A 19512-nucleotide genomic window follows, 5' to 3' on the forward strand; every position below is an offset into this window, starting at 1 on the left:
CTCTCTCCCTATATACCCTCTCTCTCCCTGTATACCCTCTCTCTCCCTATATACCCTCTCTCCCTGCATACCCTCTCCCTCCATGTATACCCTCTCTCCTGTATTCTCTCTCTCTCTCTCTGTATACCCTCTCTCTCCCTGTATCCCCTCTCTCTCTCTCTCTCTGTATACCCTCTCTCTCTCTGTATACCCTCTCTCTCTCTGTATACCCTCTCTCTCTCTGTATACCCTCTCTCTCTCTGTATACCCTCTCTCTCTCTGTATACCCTCTCTCTCTCTGTATACCCTCTCTCTCTCTGTATACCCTCTCTCTCTCTGTATACCCTCTCACTCTCTCTCTATACCCTCTCTCTCCCTGTATGCCCTCTCTCTCCCTGTATACCCTCTCTCTCCCTGTATACCCTCTCTCTCTCCCTGTATACCCTCTCTCTCTGTATACTCTCTCTCTCTGTATACCCTCTCTCTGTATACCCTCTCACTCTCTCTCTATACCCTCTCTCTCCCTGTATGCCCTCTCTCTCCCTGTATACCCGCAACCCTTTGATCTCCTCTCAGTCCCCGAATGCAGGAAGTGATGTATATTACATCACTTCCTGCATTCAGTGTCACTTTCCAGCTAGAGAAGCTGATGAAGCCGATCTCTGCTTCATCAGCTTCTCTTGGGGTCCCTAGGTGACTTTAGGGGTCTTGGAGACCCTTGATGTCTCCATAAAGAGGACCTGTCATGTAAATTAGCTATCCCATAGGGGGCTGCTTAGCCCCCCATGTAATAGCAATCAAGTTCTGTGTAAAAAAAAGTAATATAAAAATAAAGAAGCAAAAAAAGAAATAAAAAAGAAAACATTTTTTTAAGTCCCCGCCCCCCACATACACATGACTTTGTTTTGTTTATGTATAACCATGATATGGGAGTATAAGAAGGATGGGGGGGGATTGGGTCCCCTTTAAGGTAGTGATTATACAATTTAGTTAAATGTGGAAGAAGAACATCCACACAAGTTTTATAATATAAGTTGGTGAATCCATCTGGACCTGGCGTGTGCACATTGTGGATTGAACCACCTCTTGTGAAATAGAGGTATGGAATTCCATTAAAGCAAAAACGTGATACCTGTTTGTCCACCGATGCCAATTCTCTCAAGCCATACATAAACAAGCAATGTAACTGACCTGATTCGGGGGTCAATAGCAGCAGGAAAAACATCTTGAGTTCAGGAGACCAGTTAGAAGAGAAAAAAAGGGTCAGGAAGGAGAAGAGGCAAAAAGAAGCAGGACTGAAAAATAGAGCAAATAACATTAACCAGGAGGCATAGCAAACTGTAACAAATGTGAATGGCATGTATTCAAACATATTGTAACTAGAACATTTCAAAATAGGGTAGAAATGGTCTCCTAAGACAACAAATTAAAAACTTCATGGCCTCTAATATTATTGGAGAAAAAGAAGTAACCCACGCTTTGAGGAAGGGGGGTTCAAAATCTATAAAGAATATATAAGGGCATATAGACCTGCCCTAGCTGTAAGAGCAAAAATGAGTTAGCAACCAATAGAAAAATATGAAATATTTTAAATATTTTTTGACACAATGGTAAATGAAAACAGGGTATGGGAGTTATAACTAATTATTATCCCATGAGGTCGGAATAAGTAGTAAAGTAAGAGGACCTGTAAGAATAGGACATTTAACATCCAGATGGGAATAGTGTAGCGATAATAAAAGGTTCCAAGCTTTAAATATGTAGTAAAATGGATCAGTAAAAAAACATTTCAGCAAAGTAAGTGAGAGGAGTATCAGCCCCTATGACCAGGGTCATAAAAATAAACATTAAGAAGGTTATTCACTCAGCTGACAAAGGCAGCCGAGTGAATAACCGAGGCCAAAGTGAACTGAGCCGAACAGCATTCAGCTATTCACTTTGGCTCTGTATGGCTGATTTTTGCCGTACATCGACTAAAATCAGTCGTACATTGGCTGGCTTCGGCTGAGCTGAAGTGCAGAAGCTGTTCGACTCGGCCGATCCAACATCTGGAACGGCTAAGCCGAACCTCCGGAAGTTCACTCGCTGCCGTTCGCTACAATTTTCATAGGGGCCAAACGGCAGTAAGTGAATTCGGCTTGGCTACTCTGCTTGCTACCTCCTGAGGTAGTGGGCAGAATAAAAAAAATTAAGCAAAAAAAATGTTCAAAAATTATTTAAATAAATGTTAAAAAAAAGAAAAATTTTAAAAAAGTTAAGAAAATAATAAAGAAATGTAAAGAAAAAAAACCCTAGCATGGGGTCCCCCTCGCAAACCATCCCAGACCGTTGAGGTCTGGTAGGAAAGTTAGGAGGGACCCCATGTTAAACAAATAAAGTGTGTGGTGTTCCCCCAAAGTCATACCAGGCCCTTTTAGGTCTAGTAGGAATCTTAAGGAGGAACGCCAACCCCAAAAATGGGGAACAAAAAATGTGTGCGGTCCCCCCTCCCTGCCATACCAGGCCACATGACATCGGCACTGGGAGGGTGTTTTTCCAGGGTCGTCCCCAGAAAAGCACCTTTTCCCTGTGACGATGGGGACAAGGGGCCCCCCCCCCCCCCACAAGCCCTTGGGCGTTGGTTGTGGGGGTGCGGGCAGGGGGATTATTCACATCAGGGTACCCTTTTAATACAGGGGCACCCAGATGCAACCCCCCCTTGTGATTGAGTAAGGGGTACTTGTTCCCTTACCCATTCACTAAAGCGTTAAATCAAATTGTAAAAAAGAGGCCAGACTTTTGAAAAAATCCTTCATTTCCAAAAAAAAATCAGACACATTTTTGACAAGTCTCTTATTAAAAAAAAATATATGGATCCACTGACGTAATCCAGGGTCAATCATGATGTCCAGCGTTGTCCAAGACGACGACGACTCGACCAAATAAAAAATAAAATCATAAAAAATAAATAGAAATAATAATTTTTAAAAAACGCCGTCCGTGTGCAACGAACTCCCATCAGAGAATGGCATTTTGACTGATGTCGGCAACATATAAATAATTGGGCAAAGCTAGCGGTGACTATTTACAGTTGTACGACATCTGACAGGTGAGCCATGATTGGGCAATCATAGCTCTTAAGGTGCCCATACACCTGCCGATTATCGTACGATAATTGGCAGGTGTATAGAAGGCGTGCAACCGTTTCTACTGTACGGTCACACGTCTTTTGTCTTACGAGCAGGCTTTGGTTTGTGGCCAGCTCATAAGACAAATGACCGTTCAGCATTGCAGTCATCGCAAGTACGATCTGCCTGTCCAAGATGGGCAGATTGTAAGTTTTTTTAATTACCTTACAACCATCGCAAGACAAGTCTTGCGATGGTTGTAAGGTGTATGGCCAGCTTTACAGAGTACTTGGCCCTGATTGGGCAAAGTCTGACCTGGGTACAAGACTCGAACATCGAGCCCATGCCTATTTGTGAGTAGCGAACCTTTTATTAAGCCATTGTCTGATATTTCTGATATGCTTTGCTTCAAGACCATTTGAGGCAATCAGATGCAAATGAACCACTTTTATCCCTTCTTTAACTCCAGATCTCAGGGAGGATCTTGAACAGGTCTGGTTCACTGAAGTAATTAGTACTGCTAAACTCATCCAATTTAAGTTCTTTTATCATTTGTACAACAATCATGCAAAACTGCAACAGCTGTCTTGCCTTTACTGCCCCCTGGTTTCAAAAAAGGTTTAAACAGTTTTTTAAAAGTTATTTTTTTTAAATGTTACCAAATGTTTTAAAAGTAAACATGGTAAAGAAAAAAAAATAGATATTAATAAAAAAAAATTGTGCCAAAGAGGTTATTAAAGTTAGAAGACAAAACCTACCACATGGAACCCTTTGTCTGGATAATAATCTTTTGACCGGTGGAGATTGGGATTATTGGGGTTATTCAATAAAGAGACGAACAATCCAGCCGCAGCTTCAGCTGATCCTCCGGTACACCAGAATAGGCCAGAAGAAGGGGCAGGAGCTGGTAAGAGTAGGAAAGATTACACTAATAATTTACCCTGCAGCATCAGCAGCCAAGGTTTGGTACTCATTGTTAATATGTTTTTTTTAATACAAGTGAGCAGGTCCACAAAGTCAAAGGACAGGAATACTCACCTCTCCGTAACAAAACCTCCTGTCTGTGAAATGTGTTGATTCAATAAGTACCATTCTTTCCATATCATCATTTAGGGTCATATCTAAAGAGAAATCATTCCATATATGGCATATGATGACTAGGGCCAGCGCTGCCACTAGGCAAACCAGGCAGATGCCTAGAGCTCACTGCTGCCTAGGGTGTAGCCTCGACAAGCGGCTTCTTCAGCCACAACTTAGAGGCTTCTAATTTGCAGCCGCAAGGAAATGTGCCTGCCTGATAGGGATGCACCAAAACCAGGGGGTTTACATTTTTAAACGGAATCGGCTGCCTAAGGTCCCGTACTTGCTGGGGACCTCATCAGCCTTTCTGTAAACCACATGGTCACTGTTTACAGTGCCGGCCCGCACATCTCCTCCTTCCGGCCACCCGCAAGATCCTCTGGACCCCTGGGGAGACCCTGCACAGCCCTGGTAAGATCCCGCATAGTCTCCCTGAGACCCTGCACAGCCCACCTGAGACCCCACACAGCCCTGGTGGGACACCACAGAGCCCTCCTGAGACCTCACACAGCTCTCCTGAGACACCACAGCCCACCTGAGACCCTGCATAGCTCTCCAGAGATTCTGGAGACATAAGACTGCCACCCCAGAGTAACACAGAGTAGCTTTATATTATTCTAAAAACATTTTTAAAACGAGATCCATTTTCAAGCATCTTTGTTATATTGTTACATTTTACAGTCTGCAGCACAGTAAAATGCACAGGTGACAATGACACCCCCTACTGTTCTGCTTGAGTGTCAGTTTTCTTTTATGTACTGAATACAGTTTGTAGAACATTTGGAGGATTCTGTTGATAACCTATTCTGTTGGAAATGCTAGCTATTTGTCTGTGGTACTGGTGATTTATAGAACTCCAGGGAAAATGTTTATTAACCCTTACATTGCAAGGGTTTGTGCTCGTTTTTGTCTCATTGCTAAAAAAAAAATTATACCAGGCCATCCAAGCCAGCTTCCTGCTTCTGTGGTTACTGAAGCGTGTCTCCTCCTCTGCTGCACAAATGCTTCTTTGCATCCTCACATCTTTACACAGTCTATGCAAAGTATATAGAGCGTGATGACACCAGGATCTTTAGACCAAGGCAGCATAATTATCATAGTGTTATGTCTAAGGTTAAAGAAAAAAAACTTACCCTAACCACACTCTGCAAGGGTTAAGTACTCATTTTGTCTAGGGGACTCAAATAAAGCTGTTTCACTTGACTTTCCTGATCCCACCTCCTGGGGCAGTCAGCGCTTACCTTTCTCACCCGCAACTCCAGCTATTGAATGTCCTGCCACCTCGCATCTAATGCAGATCAATGGACCTGCATAAGATGTGATGGTTTCTGCAGTGCTTAGACTGCCAGGGGGAAGGGCAGAAAAGGCTGTGGGGACCAGTCTAGTAGGCTGGAGAAAGCTTGCAGGACTGAGGATCAGATAAGTAAAACACTTTTATTTGAGTCCCATAGACAAAAGAAACCCCTAACCCTTGCAGTGTAAGGGTAACCCTCGTGCAAGGATAAGTTTGTTGTTTACCCATAGTTCTTCTTTATTTATTATTTATAGAGCGCCGACAATTTGCGCAGCACTTTACATAGTTGCACATTACATCAGTCCCTACCCTCAAGGAGCTTACAATCTAAGGTCCCTATCTCACATGCACACATAGAGGTCCATCTTAGAGGCGCCAATTAACCTACCAGCATGTGTTTGGAGTGCGGGAGGAAACCCACACAAGCACAGGGAGAACATGCAAACTCCTTGCAGATAGCGACCCTGGCTGGCCTAGTCCTTTAAACTATTACCTCTAATCACCCCGAGTGCAACACCTAAACCCAGGGCCGGTGCCAGCATCTCCAAAGTGACAGACGGGAGTGGTCTCCCCTCTGTCCTTGGGCACCCGCCCACTGATCTTCTCCACCCCTCTCTGATTGGATGGTTCTTCAGCCTCTCTCCCGTCTATTGGTTGGAGCTTCCTGCCCCTTTTCTCCCTACCCCATTTTGGTTTGCGAGCAGGGGACAACGTCTAGCCCGATTGGCTGGCCGGGAAAACGGAGAGGACGTCACACAGAGGAGCCAACACTTAGCCCCGAATGGACAGTGAGCCCTGCAAGCTGGCCCAACTCTACTCCCCAGGTGAGAGGAGGGCCATGGGGGAATCTGTGTGACATAGATGTATGAGGCCGGGGGGTACACTATGTGACAGGAATGTATGGGGAGGGGGGGCAGGGCCAGTGCTAGCATAAGGCTGTGTAGGCAGCCACCTGAGGGTGTCAGGAGGGTAAAAATGCAAACATTCTTGCACAGGCCCCTTCCGAAACAGCAACAGCGGGTGCCGTGTTTTTAGCCATTAAGGCGTTGGAGAGATAACAAAGATCTTTTCGTGACCGGCTAAGTGAATCAGAGCAGCAGCACTTGCCACTTACATTCCTTAAATAACAGCCACAGTCCTCAGTGCTGCAAGGGAGTGTGGCTTTGGCTTCCCATCCAATCAGGAAGCTGAGCAGGTGGTTTACGTAACTGCATCCCTGCTGGAAGAGTTAAGGGATAGTTGAAGAAATAGGAATCCAGGATGCCTCAGGTCTGTGTATGTATGCATCTTATATATATATATATAGTTACATAGTTACATAGTATTTGAGGTTGAATAAAGACATTAGTCCATCAAGTCCAACCTATTAGGATATATATACACATACACACACATACAGTATAATATACATGCATGTGTGTTTATACTTTTATGTGCAAACCCTAATGCAATAGGCTGTGCACGCCTATGATCAGCAGGCTTAAAGGGCCAATAAGGCCAGGGATTTTACTTGTGTTTTTACTCACTGTAAAAGAGGGGCACAGAGTAGCAATAGTGTCAGTAAAATAGGGAGACATTAAGGTCAGCTAGGAAACTATACTTTAATTCTGCTGGTCAAAAAAGATCTATTGCCATTTAATGAAAGTGTGTTTTGCTGCTAAAGGTGCCAGAAAGAGCCTGAAATAAATCAGATTGGCATGATACTGTTGTATGTAAGTCAAGCTAATTATAAATTAACAAAATCACCTCCAATACCATATATGCTCGGCAATGTGTACACTGAAACTGTCAGTGAAGATCATACTGTTCCATAACACAACATATAGCTTTAAGACATCTCCAAACATATAACTTAAAGGATTTATATTAGGGCTGGTAATGATTAAAATTTTTGTGTTCGATTAATCAAATTTTTTTTAATCGATTAATTATAACGTCCCCATCCCATACAACCACCCTTTAACCCATACCACCTCTAACTAATTGCTGGGTTACACGTACTTCAATACTTCTGACCTTCTGTAGTTGTTTTTGACTAGTTTAACTGGCTATTTTTTTTAGTTTAAAGTATATTTTATTTATGAGTGATCACACACAAGAGGACCTACTCAACACTACAACATCAGTTATCAGTGATCCCACATTGAACTCGGGACTTCAGCTCAGTCTCACTCTTGCATTGAAAGAGGTGACCTTTAGAGCTGCAGGCAGACCAATGACAGATAATAATGGGGCAGAACATATGGGTACCCAGGCTCCTGGACTCCAGGGGGGGAGGCAAAGGGATGCTAAAAAAAGTTATATGCTTCAGTCCTCCTAATAGAAAGTCAGTTGAAGCATTGCAAATCAGAGGTAGGCCAGCAAATGCTGCTTTGTATTGCTTTTACTAAAGGTTCTATTTGAGAATATGAAGCTATTATGGCCAATACATATTCACACTCCCTGTACCTGGCCGTGTTGTTTCCATATTATCTGCTATCATTACCACATTACTAATAAGTAACTTGTAAAGAGTATCCTTCTGCGATTGAACTCAAAATTGAAACACTGCGTTCCAAATCCAAGTCATCATGACAAATAAAAAAAACCTACCTAAAGGTCATGTGACACTTCTGAATCTTCTCTCCGTCTCCGTCGTCTAACGAAGGGAAGGGGGGAGGAGTCCGGTGATGTCACGGACATCGACGTCACCGGACTCCTCCCCCTTCCCTTCGTTAGCCGACAGTGCCACTTGTGGAAGTGGGGAGGAGTCCGATGACGTCGATGTCCGTGACGTCACCGGATCTGCGACGGGACTCCCGGAAGACCCGGAAGCCGGCGGAGAGGTGAGTACCGATCAAAAAATTTTTAATCGATCAAAGAAATTAACGATTAATCGAGGAATTAATTGTTATTTTCCGCAGCCCTAATTTATATATTTTCAATGTTGCCCTTAAATCTGCATAAAAAGACCCTCTCCCTGCTGTACAATATTTTTTTTTTCCTATTAGCCCTAAAAATGGCCAGAATTTATCAACAAGATTTTCCTCCTATAGACTTCATTGGAGTTTGCCATTAACCACTTGCTGACCAAGGTGTTAACTCACTTCCTGTCTAGGCCATTTTTCAGTATTCAGCGCTGTGGTACTTTGACATTTATTCAGTCATGCAACGCTGTACTGAAATTAATTTTATACCATTTTTTGGGCACAGATAGAGCATACTTTTTGGTGGTATTTAATGACCACTACAGGTTTTTTTTTTAACTATATAATGAAAAAAGAACCAAAAATTTTGAAAAAAAAACCTGTTTTCCCTATGTTATGTTATAAAACATTTATTATTACACAATATTTTGGTAAAATATTAAAGATGGGGTCATGTCGGGTAAATAGACACCAAACATAGTTACATAGTATTTGAGGTTGAATAAAGACATAAGTCCATCAAGTCCAACCTATTGCGTGTATGCATTTATGGTTGAGCTGGTGTGTGCATGTGTATGAGTCCATGTGTGATTTTGCTCTTAGCAGTACCTGTACCCCTGTATCTTATGGTCTCCAAGGAAATCATTCAGGAGTTTCTTGAATGATTCCACACTCTTAGCTGAAATCACTGCCTGTGGCAGAGAGTTCCAGACCTTAACCGCGCTAACTGAGAAGAACCCCTTGTGCCCCGTGTGCTGAAACTTTTTCTTCACCAGTTTTTGGTGGTGGCCTCTAGTCTTTGTTATGGGGTTAACCGTGAAGAATTTGTTAATAATGTTGCTATCACCAGGGGCGTCCCGCGGCTGGGTGACACGCGGAGCGGTAACCGAGAGTCCCCGCCGAGACGTCACAACACGCGTGCACGATGACGTCATCGCGCACGCGCGTCAGTCTTCTGATACCTGCAGGCGGCCATCTTGGTGATGGATGCCGGCAGAGATCGGAGGGGACAGTCACCTGACGGGATAAGGTATGCCACTGGGTCCCCTCCTCTCTCCTGATACTGTCGGGCGTTCGGTTCATGACCGATTGCCGACTTTGTAGAGGGGGGTGACACCAAAATGACTGTCAGTCATTTTGGTGTCACCTCTCCAATGGTGTCAACCGGGTGCAGGCCGCACCCCCCGCACAGCCCTTGTGACGCCATTGGCTATCACCATTGAACATTTATACAAGAAAATCATGTCTCCCCTTAATCTCCTTACTTCCATAGAGAACATATTTAATTTTAACAACCTTGTTTCATAGCTCTGGTCCTCCATCCCCTTAATGAGTTTGGTTGCCCTCCACTGGACTTTTTCCAGCACAAGGACATCTTTTCTGAGTACTGGTGACCAAAACTGGACCGCGTACTCCAGATGAGTCCGAACCAGTGATCTGTAAAGTGGCAACATTATAGACTTGTCCCTGCAATACATTTCCTTCTTAATACAAGACAGTACTCTGCTTGCTTGCTTTGTTTACAGCATCCTGGCACCGCGATCTGTGGTCTACAATGACCCCCAACATATCAAGCTTAAAAATTGCGTGCACCCGTGAAATCGCAAAAAAACTACCATGCCTAAAATTGGCCATGGGCGATGGTTTATAAGCTTTTACTGCTCATCAGTTTAGTGTTATCAGTGATTAATGACCCTAGAATTATTGCTCACACTCCGATGTATGCGGCGATATGTAACATGTGTGGTGTAATCATTGTTTTCGAACGTAGGCGCGCCCGATGAGTATTTACATTTATTTAAGTGCCTGCACGCCTGGGCGGGGGGACTTGAAACATTTTTGGGTGTTTTTTTTATTTTTTTCAATATGAGACTTTCCTTTTTTAAAACTTTTTTTTTATACACTTAATTTGATTGCTCTCACATAGGGGGATAAAAAGCCCCCTTATGTGATAGCTAAAAAACAATGACAGGTCCTGTTTATGGAGACATCAGGGGTCTCTAAGACACTGAAGAAGCTGATGAAGCAGAGATTTGCTTCACCGGCTTCTTCTCTGCCTCTCAGCCAGAGAAATGGCAACTAAAGGTGGAAGTGATGTAATACACATCGCTTCCACGTTTAGAGGGAGAAAGAGGAGAGATAAGCGGTGGGGGAAATGCTGATCTCCTTCTCTCTACTAGCAGCCTCTGAGCCGGTGTTCTCGGTCCCGAGCACCGCAGGGGGGACAGCGGTGCCCGGGATAACCGGCCCAAACGCTTGTATGAAACAGCCGGTAACCTGGTGGGATTCTGTTCGTGCACGCCTGCGAGCAGAAAAAAAATCATGTACTTGTACATCCACCCGCCAGGAAGCATCCGCAGCCCGCCCGTATTTTTCCGATGGGCAGACTGCAAGGAGTTAGGTTTGGGTTCATCACATTTTGAAAAAGATGTGTCGAACAGTGATATGTGGTACCTTCAGTGCTGGGTGAGGCATTCTCCAGCCCCGCCCCAGCACGCTCCACCCCCAGCCTGCCAAAACCCCATTCGCAGCCTGCTGAAAGGCCGGCTTAATTGTGGTTGGCCGGGAACCGTTATTAACATAATAACATAATTAATATTAACCGTTGTGTAAGCAAAACTTAATTTTCTGGCAGTGCCCCTCCCGAGAATAGACTCTGGATCCGCCCCTGTGTCGAACCCTTAGTGGACTAAACCTGGGAAGATTTGCCCATCACTACACTACCTAGGGGAATCATTATTCAAGTTTCCTATGTGTATATACTGTATATTAGTGAATACAGTTTCCTGGCCCTGCTCTCAGGCTGAGCAGAACTACTAGTGATGATTAACCCTGTAAACCATAATAGCACTGTCCATGAGTGGATATTCTGATGTTGCTGTTTTAGAGAGACATATTTGACAGTGAGGTCTGGTTAAGTCATGGAAAATCCCGCGATCGTACGATTATCGTAAGGTGTGTGGAAGCCGTGCGACCTCTACTACTGTAAGGTCGCACGGCTTTTAACTTATGAACATGTTCGAAAACCCGCCAAGCATCGTGCGATGTTCGGTGGGTGTGTAGCATGTTCGTAAGATAAAAGCCGGGCGGGCCGGTGTGCGCAAGCGCACACTGCCCATTCGGTATTGAATTGTTACGCCACTGCAACCAACGCAAGACAAAAGTCTTGCGATGGTTGTAAGGTGTGTGCCCAGCATCACTCTGGATTAGTTGTGTGTAATTCATGGCCTTTAAATAAATTAATAATTATGTATTATACTAATGAATATGTGAGAAATGAATGATGGTATACACATTTTTTATCTTTTGCCAACACACAAAGTTCCACTGCAGTAAAAAAATATTGTATTCTGGTAACTTTATTGGATTAATACTTCTAATGATATTGTTTACCATATGAATTCCTTTTATTATTTCACATTTGTTTACTTACAGTAAATATTTTCCAAATGTAAGGTACATGCAGAATAAGCTGTCAAGCAAAAGGGACTGTTTTGGGTTTTGGGACAAACCTTATAACACTGCTGGGACTGCTTTCAATGGTCAGCCTTTATTAACATAGTTAACATGTGAGTCATCACGTCCAATACAATGGAGCAGAGGGGAAAAGGCTGCAGGGACCGGTCTAGCAGCCGAGGTTTGGTTGAGTATATCTTTTTTATTTTAGACCCTGGATGAAAAGAGCACTTAACCCTGCAGTGCGGCAGTAGCCCCACTGCAAGGGTTAAGTTTTCTTCTGCCCGGAGTTCTTCTTTAAAGCTTACCCCGACTACAGTGTGACAAATCTACTGAGTGATTTTACTGCAAAATGAATGTGTTAAAAGAAGTGAAAAATAATGGATCTACTTGCAGGATTAACAGATAATAAAAGAGTATTACTGGGGGGTGGGGGGATTCAGAAAAGCAAACCTGCTCTGTAATGCTAGACAGATTGCATCATACTCTAATGTAATGTACTTTTTGATTTTGCCCATAGTGAAACTTCAAAATGAACTAAAATTATTTACTACATCTATTATTATTGCTGCCATGGTACTCATCATTTATAATCATTGCACAGTATTGTTTAATTACTCTTTGTCCTTATCAGCTAAACTAGTTTACACTCTCTATTTAAGAAAGAACTCCAGGATTTTAAAAAAACTAACCTTTCCCCCCTCACTGCAATGGTTAATTGCTCTTTTTGGTGTAGGGAAGCAATTAATGAAAATATTCAGTAATCCTTAGTCCCGTCTGGCTGCTGGACCAGTCCCCGCAGCCTCTTCTCCCCTGGGCTCAAGTGTTCTAAAAACGACTGACATCATCACGTCTAATGCAGGTTACGTAGGCTTGCATTAGACATGAGGATTCCGAGGAATGTACCACTGCCAGAGTCGAGGGGAAGAGAGGTGAGTGCAGACTGCCGCAGGACTGAGGATCAGGTGAGTATATATTTTTTTTCTGGCCCCCTCAACCATAATGAGCAGTTAACCCTTGCAGTGCAAGGGTAGCCCCACTACAAGGGTTAGTTTTATAAAAACCTGGGGTCAACAGCATTGCGCATTTGTATCTGGTGTATGCTAATATATACATTTCTCTTTACAGGATGCAACATCTACATTCTTCCAGTTTGGAGCTTCCATCACTCAGCAGGCTACCGCCATGCTTAGCATTATGGTGGAATATGACTGGCATGTATTTTCTATTATAACAAGCACTTTTCCAGGATATCGAGGCTTTATAAGTTTCATAAAAAACACAGTGGACAATAGTTTTGTGGATTGGGAAGTGCAGAATGTAATTACTTTGGATGCATCATATACTGATGCACAAACGCTAAATCAGCTGAAGAAAATCCATTCTTCTGTTATACTCCTTTATTGTTCAAAGGAAGAATCACTTAAAATTTTTGAAGAATCTCGGTCCCTTGGCCTTATGGGATATGGTTACATTTGGATTGTACCCAACATAGTTGTGGGGAACAAAGAAATCATACCATTCGAATTTCCTTCTGGATTAGTTTCTGTATCTTATGATGACTGGGATTATAGCCTGGAAGCAAGAGTAAGGGATGGCCTTGGAATTATTACTACAGCTGCATCAGCAATGTTGGAAACCTATTCATCAATACCTGAAGCCAAAACGAATTGCTATATTGAAGATGAACGCAATGAAATGCCAGCTCACACCCTTCACGAGTAAGACTTTAACATTTATATTAATCATATTTACTGCATGTTAAAATTATGCATTTCATCTCACATATTGCTTTTTTACATAATAACATATTCATTGAATATTTGTTAAGCAGTCTTTGCACTTTACATCATTGATAAAAAGTACATTTGATGAGTTTAGGCCATGAGAAGCTTTTCATTTGATATACATGCAGAAGCTTTTTCTCATTAAATGTAATGTAGATGTGATTTAAGCTTACATTTGTTATAGCATCCTACATAGATATGCCTGTTGACACCTGTTTTGGAATTTATAATGGTAATTATGAGTTTGATTAAATAGAACTCCCGTCCAAAGGAAAATCAACACCTTTTTTTTTTTCACAAGTAAAATGTTTATTGTTTAGAGCCTAGACAATGACAGGTACATAGGCATTAAACCAATAATCAAAAACAGCCATGTGATATCCAAAACTGTGTTACAAAGCAATAAACCGAAAGAAAGGGGGGTACAATAGCATTGGTTGGGTGGGATCCAACATGGGAGCTCAGATTCCATTTTACTGGTATCACATTAAGTCACAAAGTAGGATGGAAAGGAATACATGTATACTTCAATCGGGCGGGCCAAAGAATTAACAGATCCCACTAACACTGTGGGAGTACTATGATCACTAAACATTTGGAAAGGTTTATAACAAGGAGGGTTTAGCTGTCGTACTATCCAAAGGTTGTTCGTTGCTAGTCCGATCTGGTTTGGATACCGGGGGCGATTACTGTTTATGAGATGCTGTCATTGCCAGGAGGGTTTGGAGATCAGGGGGGGCAGTTATGAGAAAGGAGGAAGCAGGTCTGGAAGTGTGGGTAGATGAAAGAATAGGGGGAAGGGAGGAAGGTGGGGGGAGAAGACAAGGAGTGGGAAGGGGTCCCGTCCGACCCATAAGTAGGGAGAGATGGAAAGGAGGAAGGCACTGCATAGAACAGAGCAGATAGGAGTAGTGTTACCATCTTAAATCCTTGCATGCCTCCGAATCTCGGAATAAATGCCACAACGTCCAGGTTTTAAGATACTTGGACATGTCATCTCTGCCAGAGTGGATAAGTTCCTCAATGGCCGCTACTGAATCTATTCAGGAGAGCCACTCCCGAATCGTTGGTGGGGATGGTGACTTCCAGTGTCTAGGAATCACCGTTTTTGCCCCATTCTGTAGGTGAATTGAGAGGGATTTTTTAGAAACATGGAGTGTGTCATCGAAATGGTATAATAGGAGGCTAGCTGGGGAGAATTCCATCGAGACTCCGGTTATGGTTTTAATTAGGGTGTGGACCGACGTCCAAAAGGGCGAGATCATTGGGCACGACCACCAAATGTGCAATAGAGAGCCCACTTCTCTGTCGCAGCGCCAGCACCGGTCAGAGGCATCTGGGTATATGCGATGGAGTAGGGCCCGGGGTTTTGTACCAGCGTGAGCGAACTTTATAGTTAGTTTCTTGTACTTGAACATTCATGGAGCTTCCTAAAAGTAGGGAATTAATTCGTTCCCACTCCTGTTGTGTGAAGGATATTGAGAGATCACGTTCCCATGCTCTCATAGAGTGTGTCGGTGGGAGGGTAGAGGAGTCGTTCAAGAGGGAGTATAAGGATGAAATTAGGGGGGGAGAAGAAGAAAAAAACAAAACAAAACACCGAAAATGGAGACATCGATCCAGAAATACCGTAGCTGCCACAGTCGTGAGGACAAGTGGGTTTCCGAGATCTTCTGCAGCTCAGGCCACGCCCCCCAAATCAACAGCTTTTTAACATGAAAACAACATTTTTCATTTTGTACCGTTTATGATTTCGGTTATTTGATTTTGACTTATGAAAATCACTGTGCACTGCACTGCAGATTACTTCAGGTTTGTCAGGAAGCTTGGAAATGTAGATTATGTTATGGTGGGCAGTAGGAACACTAAACATGTGATATGAAGTTAACTGCTGTACTCATCCCTCTGTATGCATGCATACACAAAATGGTGATCAAACAAACAGGCTCATGACATTTTCAGACCTAATTGCCTGGAGTGTGTTAACGTTTCAGCAAAATACTGGGCAAGGGTTGCTTCTAAAACTTTTCTTCGTGGCTATACAATATTGTTAGGAGGGATGAGGTTTGGATTTGACCTTACCTTGGGTTTGAAATTTGAGTCCCACCTGGGCAATTTTTTTTCAAACCATAATTGCATGGCATTTGAATCATGACCAGAAAGTTTAGATTGGCCAATAAGGGTGTTTTTGGATAAGCCAGCCCCCTGACTAAAAAGAGGGGGCACACGAGCAGCCTTAGGGACAGTGTATTGAAGCTGTTGTAGGGAAAGGATAGGGAAAGTGGACAAACTGCATGGAGAGATTAGGGTCATTTAGAAAACTGTACTTTAATTGCTCTTGCAAGCTCTTTGGGCAATAAACCCATCTGCTGCCTTTTTGTTCTTATTGTTTTATTATTTTTTCATATTTTTAAAATTATTTTGACTAGTTTGAGGTACAGTGATTATTGTGTGATTAACACAATGCTATTGTGTGAATGGACCCTAAATACCAGAGACCTTGAAGCAGGGAGGTGGGGGTGCAACTGACAATGTTTTGGGGGTTAAAACCACTTGGGACTTGACTTCATAAAGGGTTATTAACGTCAGTTAGCCCTATTATCTCTGATTGAATTTGTCCTGCTGCAGGCCAGTTTTTCACTGATGAAACTAAATCTTATAGTAAAACCTCTGTATGTGCTCTTTGTCTCTAGTATATTTGGGCTTGCTAATAAAGTTGTCCTGCTGCTGGTCAATTTGAAATGCTGTATAATTTACAATCTATACATTCCAAATTAGAGTTTGATAGACATAGGCCAGTGGCTGGAGAGTTTTGCATTAGTAAGAACAACGACACCCTCAGTGAACCACTGGACAATTTCTATAGGCGGGTCAAAGCAAGCCTACTACTGTTTGATAATAGTGTTGCAGCTAAAAATAACTAAAAAAAGCACATCATTAATCAGGTTGAGGTGCTGCTACAGTTACTATAGGTAAGCCAAGCAAATTGTGGAAGAAAAAAAATCAATTCCACAGCCAAATATACACTGCCAGAGTATGCTGTTGCTGAGGCTATACTTGAACATCATACCGTTACTTACCTCCAGTGTGGCCATCAGGGGGGTATGGCCAATACTCTTGTAAGGGGCCCGGGACCCTTACATGGGTATTGGCCGACAGTGACAGGCAAGGAGGATGCGGCTGGGTCCCTGCAGCGCCGGAGGAGGCCTGGCCCTAGCAGTGCTGGGCCTCAGCAGTGCCGATCCAGCGGCTTCGGAGAAGGCTAAGGCTCCAGCAGCGCCACAGTGTTGTGATCTCGGACCGGCCGGAAGTGATATTGCGTCACTTCCGGCCACTCCGGTGGCAGAAGAGGCCAGGTTTACAGGCAGCAGGAGCAGGTAAGAGGAGCTGGCCGGGAGATGCAGCCCCGACCAGCACACCTGAGACCCCTGCAGAGCCCACCTTAGAGAGTGTCAGGCTGTGCAGCATCTATGGTGGGCTTTGCAGGGTCACTCTCAGGTCGGTCTGCGTCCAGCGGGTTGCTAAGCCCTGCGTCCAGCGTGTTGCTAAGCCCAGAGTCCAGCGGGTTGCTAAGCCCGGAGTCCAGCAGGTTGCTAAGCCCGGAGTCCAGAGGGTTGCTAAGCCCGGAGTCCAGCGGGTTGCTAAGCCCGGAGTCCAGCGGGTTGCTAAGCCCGGAGTCCAGCGGGTTGCTAAGCCCGGAGTCCAATTCATATATTCTGCATTGTTGTATAAATGTATTGCTGGGATTTGTAGTCCCCCTACAGCCAGTGCCATTGTGCATTAGAGTGTAAGCTCCTCTGTACAAAGACTGATGTGACTGGGGCTGCAACAACTATTCGACTAATCGAAAGCCGACTAATCGATGATGGGAAATGATGACAACGTTTTTCATCATCAATTAGTCGGCTTTCGATTAGTTGCCCCAGTTTGTGGCTCCACACGCGCTGCATGCTTCACGCCGTACCTCCTTGCCGCCTCACCCAGCTCTGAGCTCTCTCCCGCCGTTTCCCGCCAAGATGATCATGTCGTTGCAGGGAGACTGCAGCGTGAGGGAACGGCAGCTGCCAACAGTCCCAGGGGAAGAAAGTAAAGTTGCTTGAAGAGTGTGCAGGTAAGACTACCTGCACTTTTCCCCACATGCTGTATAAATGTATTGCTGGGATAGTTATTGGTTGTATTCCTCTATAGCTGATGGTATATTGTGCTGCATATGTACCATCAGCTATAGAAAAATACAAATCCCAGCAATACATTATACACTGTATGTATTTTGTATTGCTGGGATTTGTTGTATTCCTCTATACAGCACAATGGAGAATACCACCAGATATGGAGGAATACAACACATCCCAGCAGTAATACATTACATAGCGCAATGCAGAATACCACCAGCTACAATTTATCGTTGCTGGGATTTGTAGTCCCCCAACAGCCAGTGCCATTCTGCATTAGAGTGTAAGCTCCTCTGGTACAGATACTGATGTGACTGGCTCAGTGTTCTCTGTTAAGCATGGTGGTATATTGCAGAGCTATATAAATGTATAATAATAACAGTGTGACTTGCTCAGTGTGGCGACAGTTGGCGGCCTAAAGCCATGTAAGGGGCCCCAAAATTTCTGATGGCTGCCCTGATTAACTCTTCCCTGTGTGATATCTTTTTTAAACAATTATGCCATTGGTGCATGTCTTCTGTGGCAGTGTCCAGGTCCTCATGCCTTTTTTATACAATAGTTTTCCTTTAACCCTTAATGTCTGGAATTTATGAAATGTTATGATGTGTCACTTGCACTCCTTACAGCAATTGGACCTTGATTAGTGGTCGTGATGCTCGTAGTGATTACACAGATGGCGCTGTGTTTACCAAAATCGTAGAGACACAGATCACCAGCACTCAGTCAAAAGCATGTCAGAAACCGCCATAGTTAAAAAAATGTTTTGTTATTACACTTGGCAGTGATCTGTTATTCTTTTTTAATTATGGTGGTTTCTGACATCATTGTGATGGTTCTTGGGGTATAAATTGGTCGTTTCCTGTATATATAGATGTGACTAATCGACGATGGAAAACGTTGACAATGTTTTCCATTGTCGATTTTAATCTACTAAATCCAATAGTTGTTGCAGCTCTGGTTAAAATGTGTATTCCAAGTCATCCGTGCATTCAATATTTGTCCCTAGGTGACATTAGGGGTCTGAAATACCCCTGATGTTTCCATAAAGAGGACCTGTCACACCCTATCTGATATTACATAGGGTGATTGTTAGCCCCTATGTGATAGCAAGAGCGTTAGTGTAAAAAAAGTGTTTAAAAATGAAAGTCGCATTAAAAAAATACAACAATAAAAAGTCCCCCGCCCCCACGTGCACACACATATACACGTCGGTGCTCCTACGTGCGAAAACGACAATTGCGCTACACATGTTGCACATCACCGCAAATGTCAGAGTGAGAGCAATAATTCTAGGGCCATCAATCACTGTTAGCACTAAACTGATGAGCGGTAAACGTGTTTAAAATGTTCCCTATGGGAAATTTGGGGTATTTTCATTTTTTGCAGCTTAGCGGGCGAACGCAATTTTAAGGCCTGACATGTTTGGTATCTATTTACCTGGCATGACCCCGTTTTTCATTTTTTACCAAAAAATTGGGTATTATATTATGTTTCTGTGCACTAAATTTTAATTTCGGTTTGAAGCTGTTTTCTAGCCAAAACTTTATATATTATCATGTGTGTTCAAATGTAAAAAAATTCCCCAGACAGCAAGTGGTTAAAATGTGCACATTCAGTTTTCTGCTGTTCTAAAGTCATGAATAAAGCATATTTATTATGAAAGGCAGGAAGTCTGTCAGGTAGGCATGCACTTAGCTCCATAACTTCTGTTTGCCCTCCCCTCCCTAGTGT

General features: G+C 43.3%; 1 protein-coding gene across 1 annotated transcript in view; it reads left to right on the forward strand.

The window, feature by feature from the left end:
- The first annotated feature begins 12706 nt into the window (after nt 1-12706).
- GRIN2A (glutamate ionotropic receptor NMDA type subunit 2A) overlaps nt 12707-19512 on the forward strand; it is a 302511-nt gene continuing 295705 nt past the window's right edge. The window contains exons 1-2 of the mRNA XM_018565387.1: nt 12707-12754; nt 12951-13543. Of these exons, the coding sequence (XP_018420889.1) occupies nt 12707-12754; nt 12951-13543 (641 nt within the window). The remainder of the gene's footprint in view (nt 12755-12950; nt 13544-19512) is intronic.

This window comes from Nanorana parkeri, unplaced genomic scaffold (genome assembly GCF_000935625.1).
Source record: "Nanorana parkeri isolate BGI_ZX_2015 unplaced genomic scaffold, ASM93562v1 scaffold839, whole genome shotgun sequence".
Lineage (NCBI taxonomy): Eukaryota > Metazoa > Chordata > Amphibia > Anura > Dicroglossidae > Nanorana > Nanorana parkeri.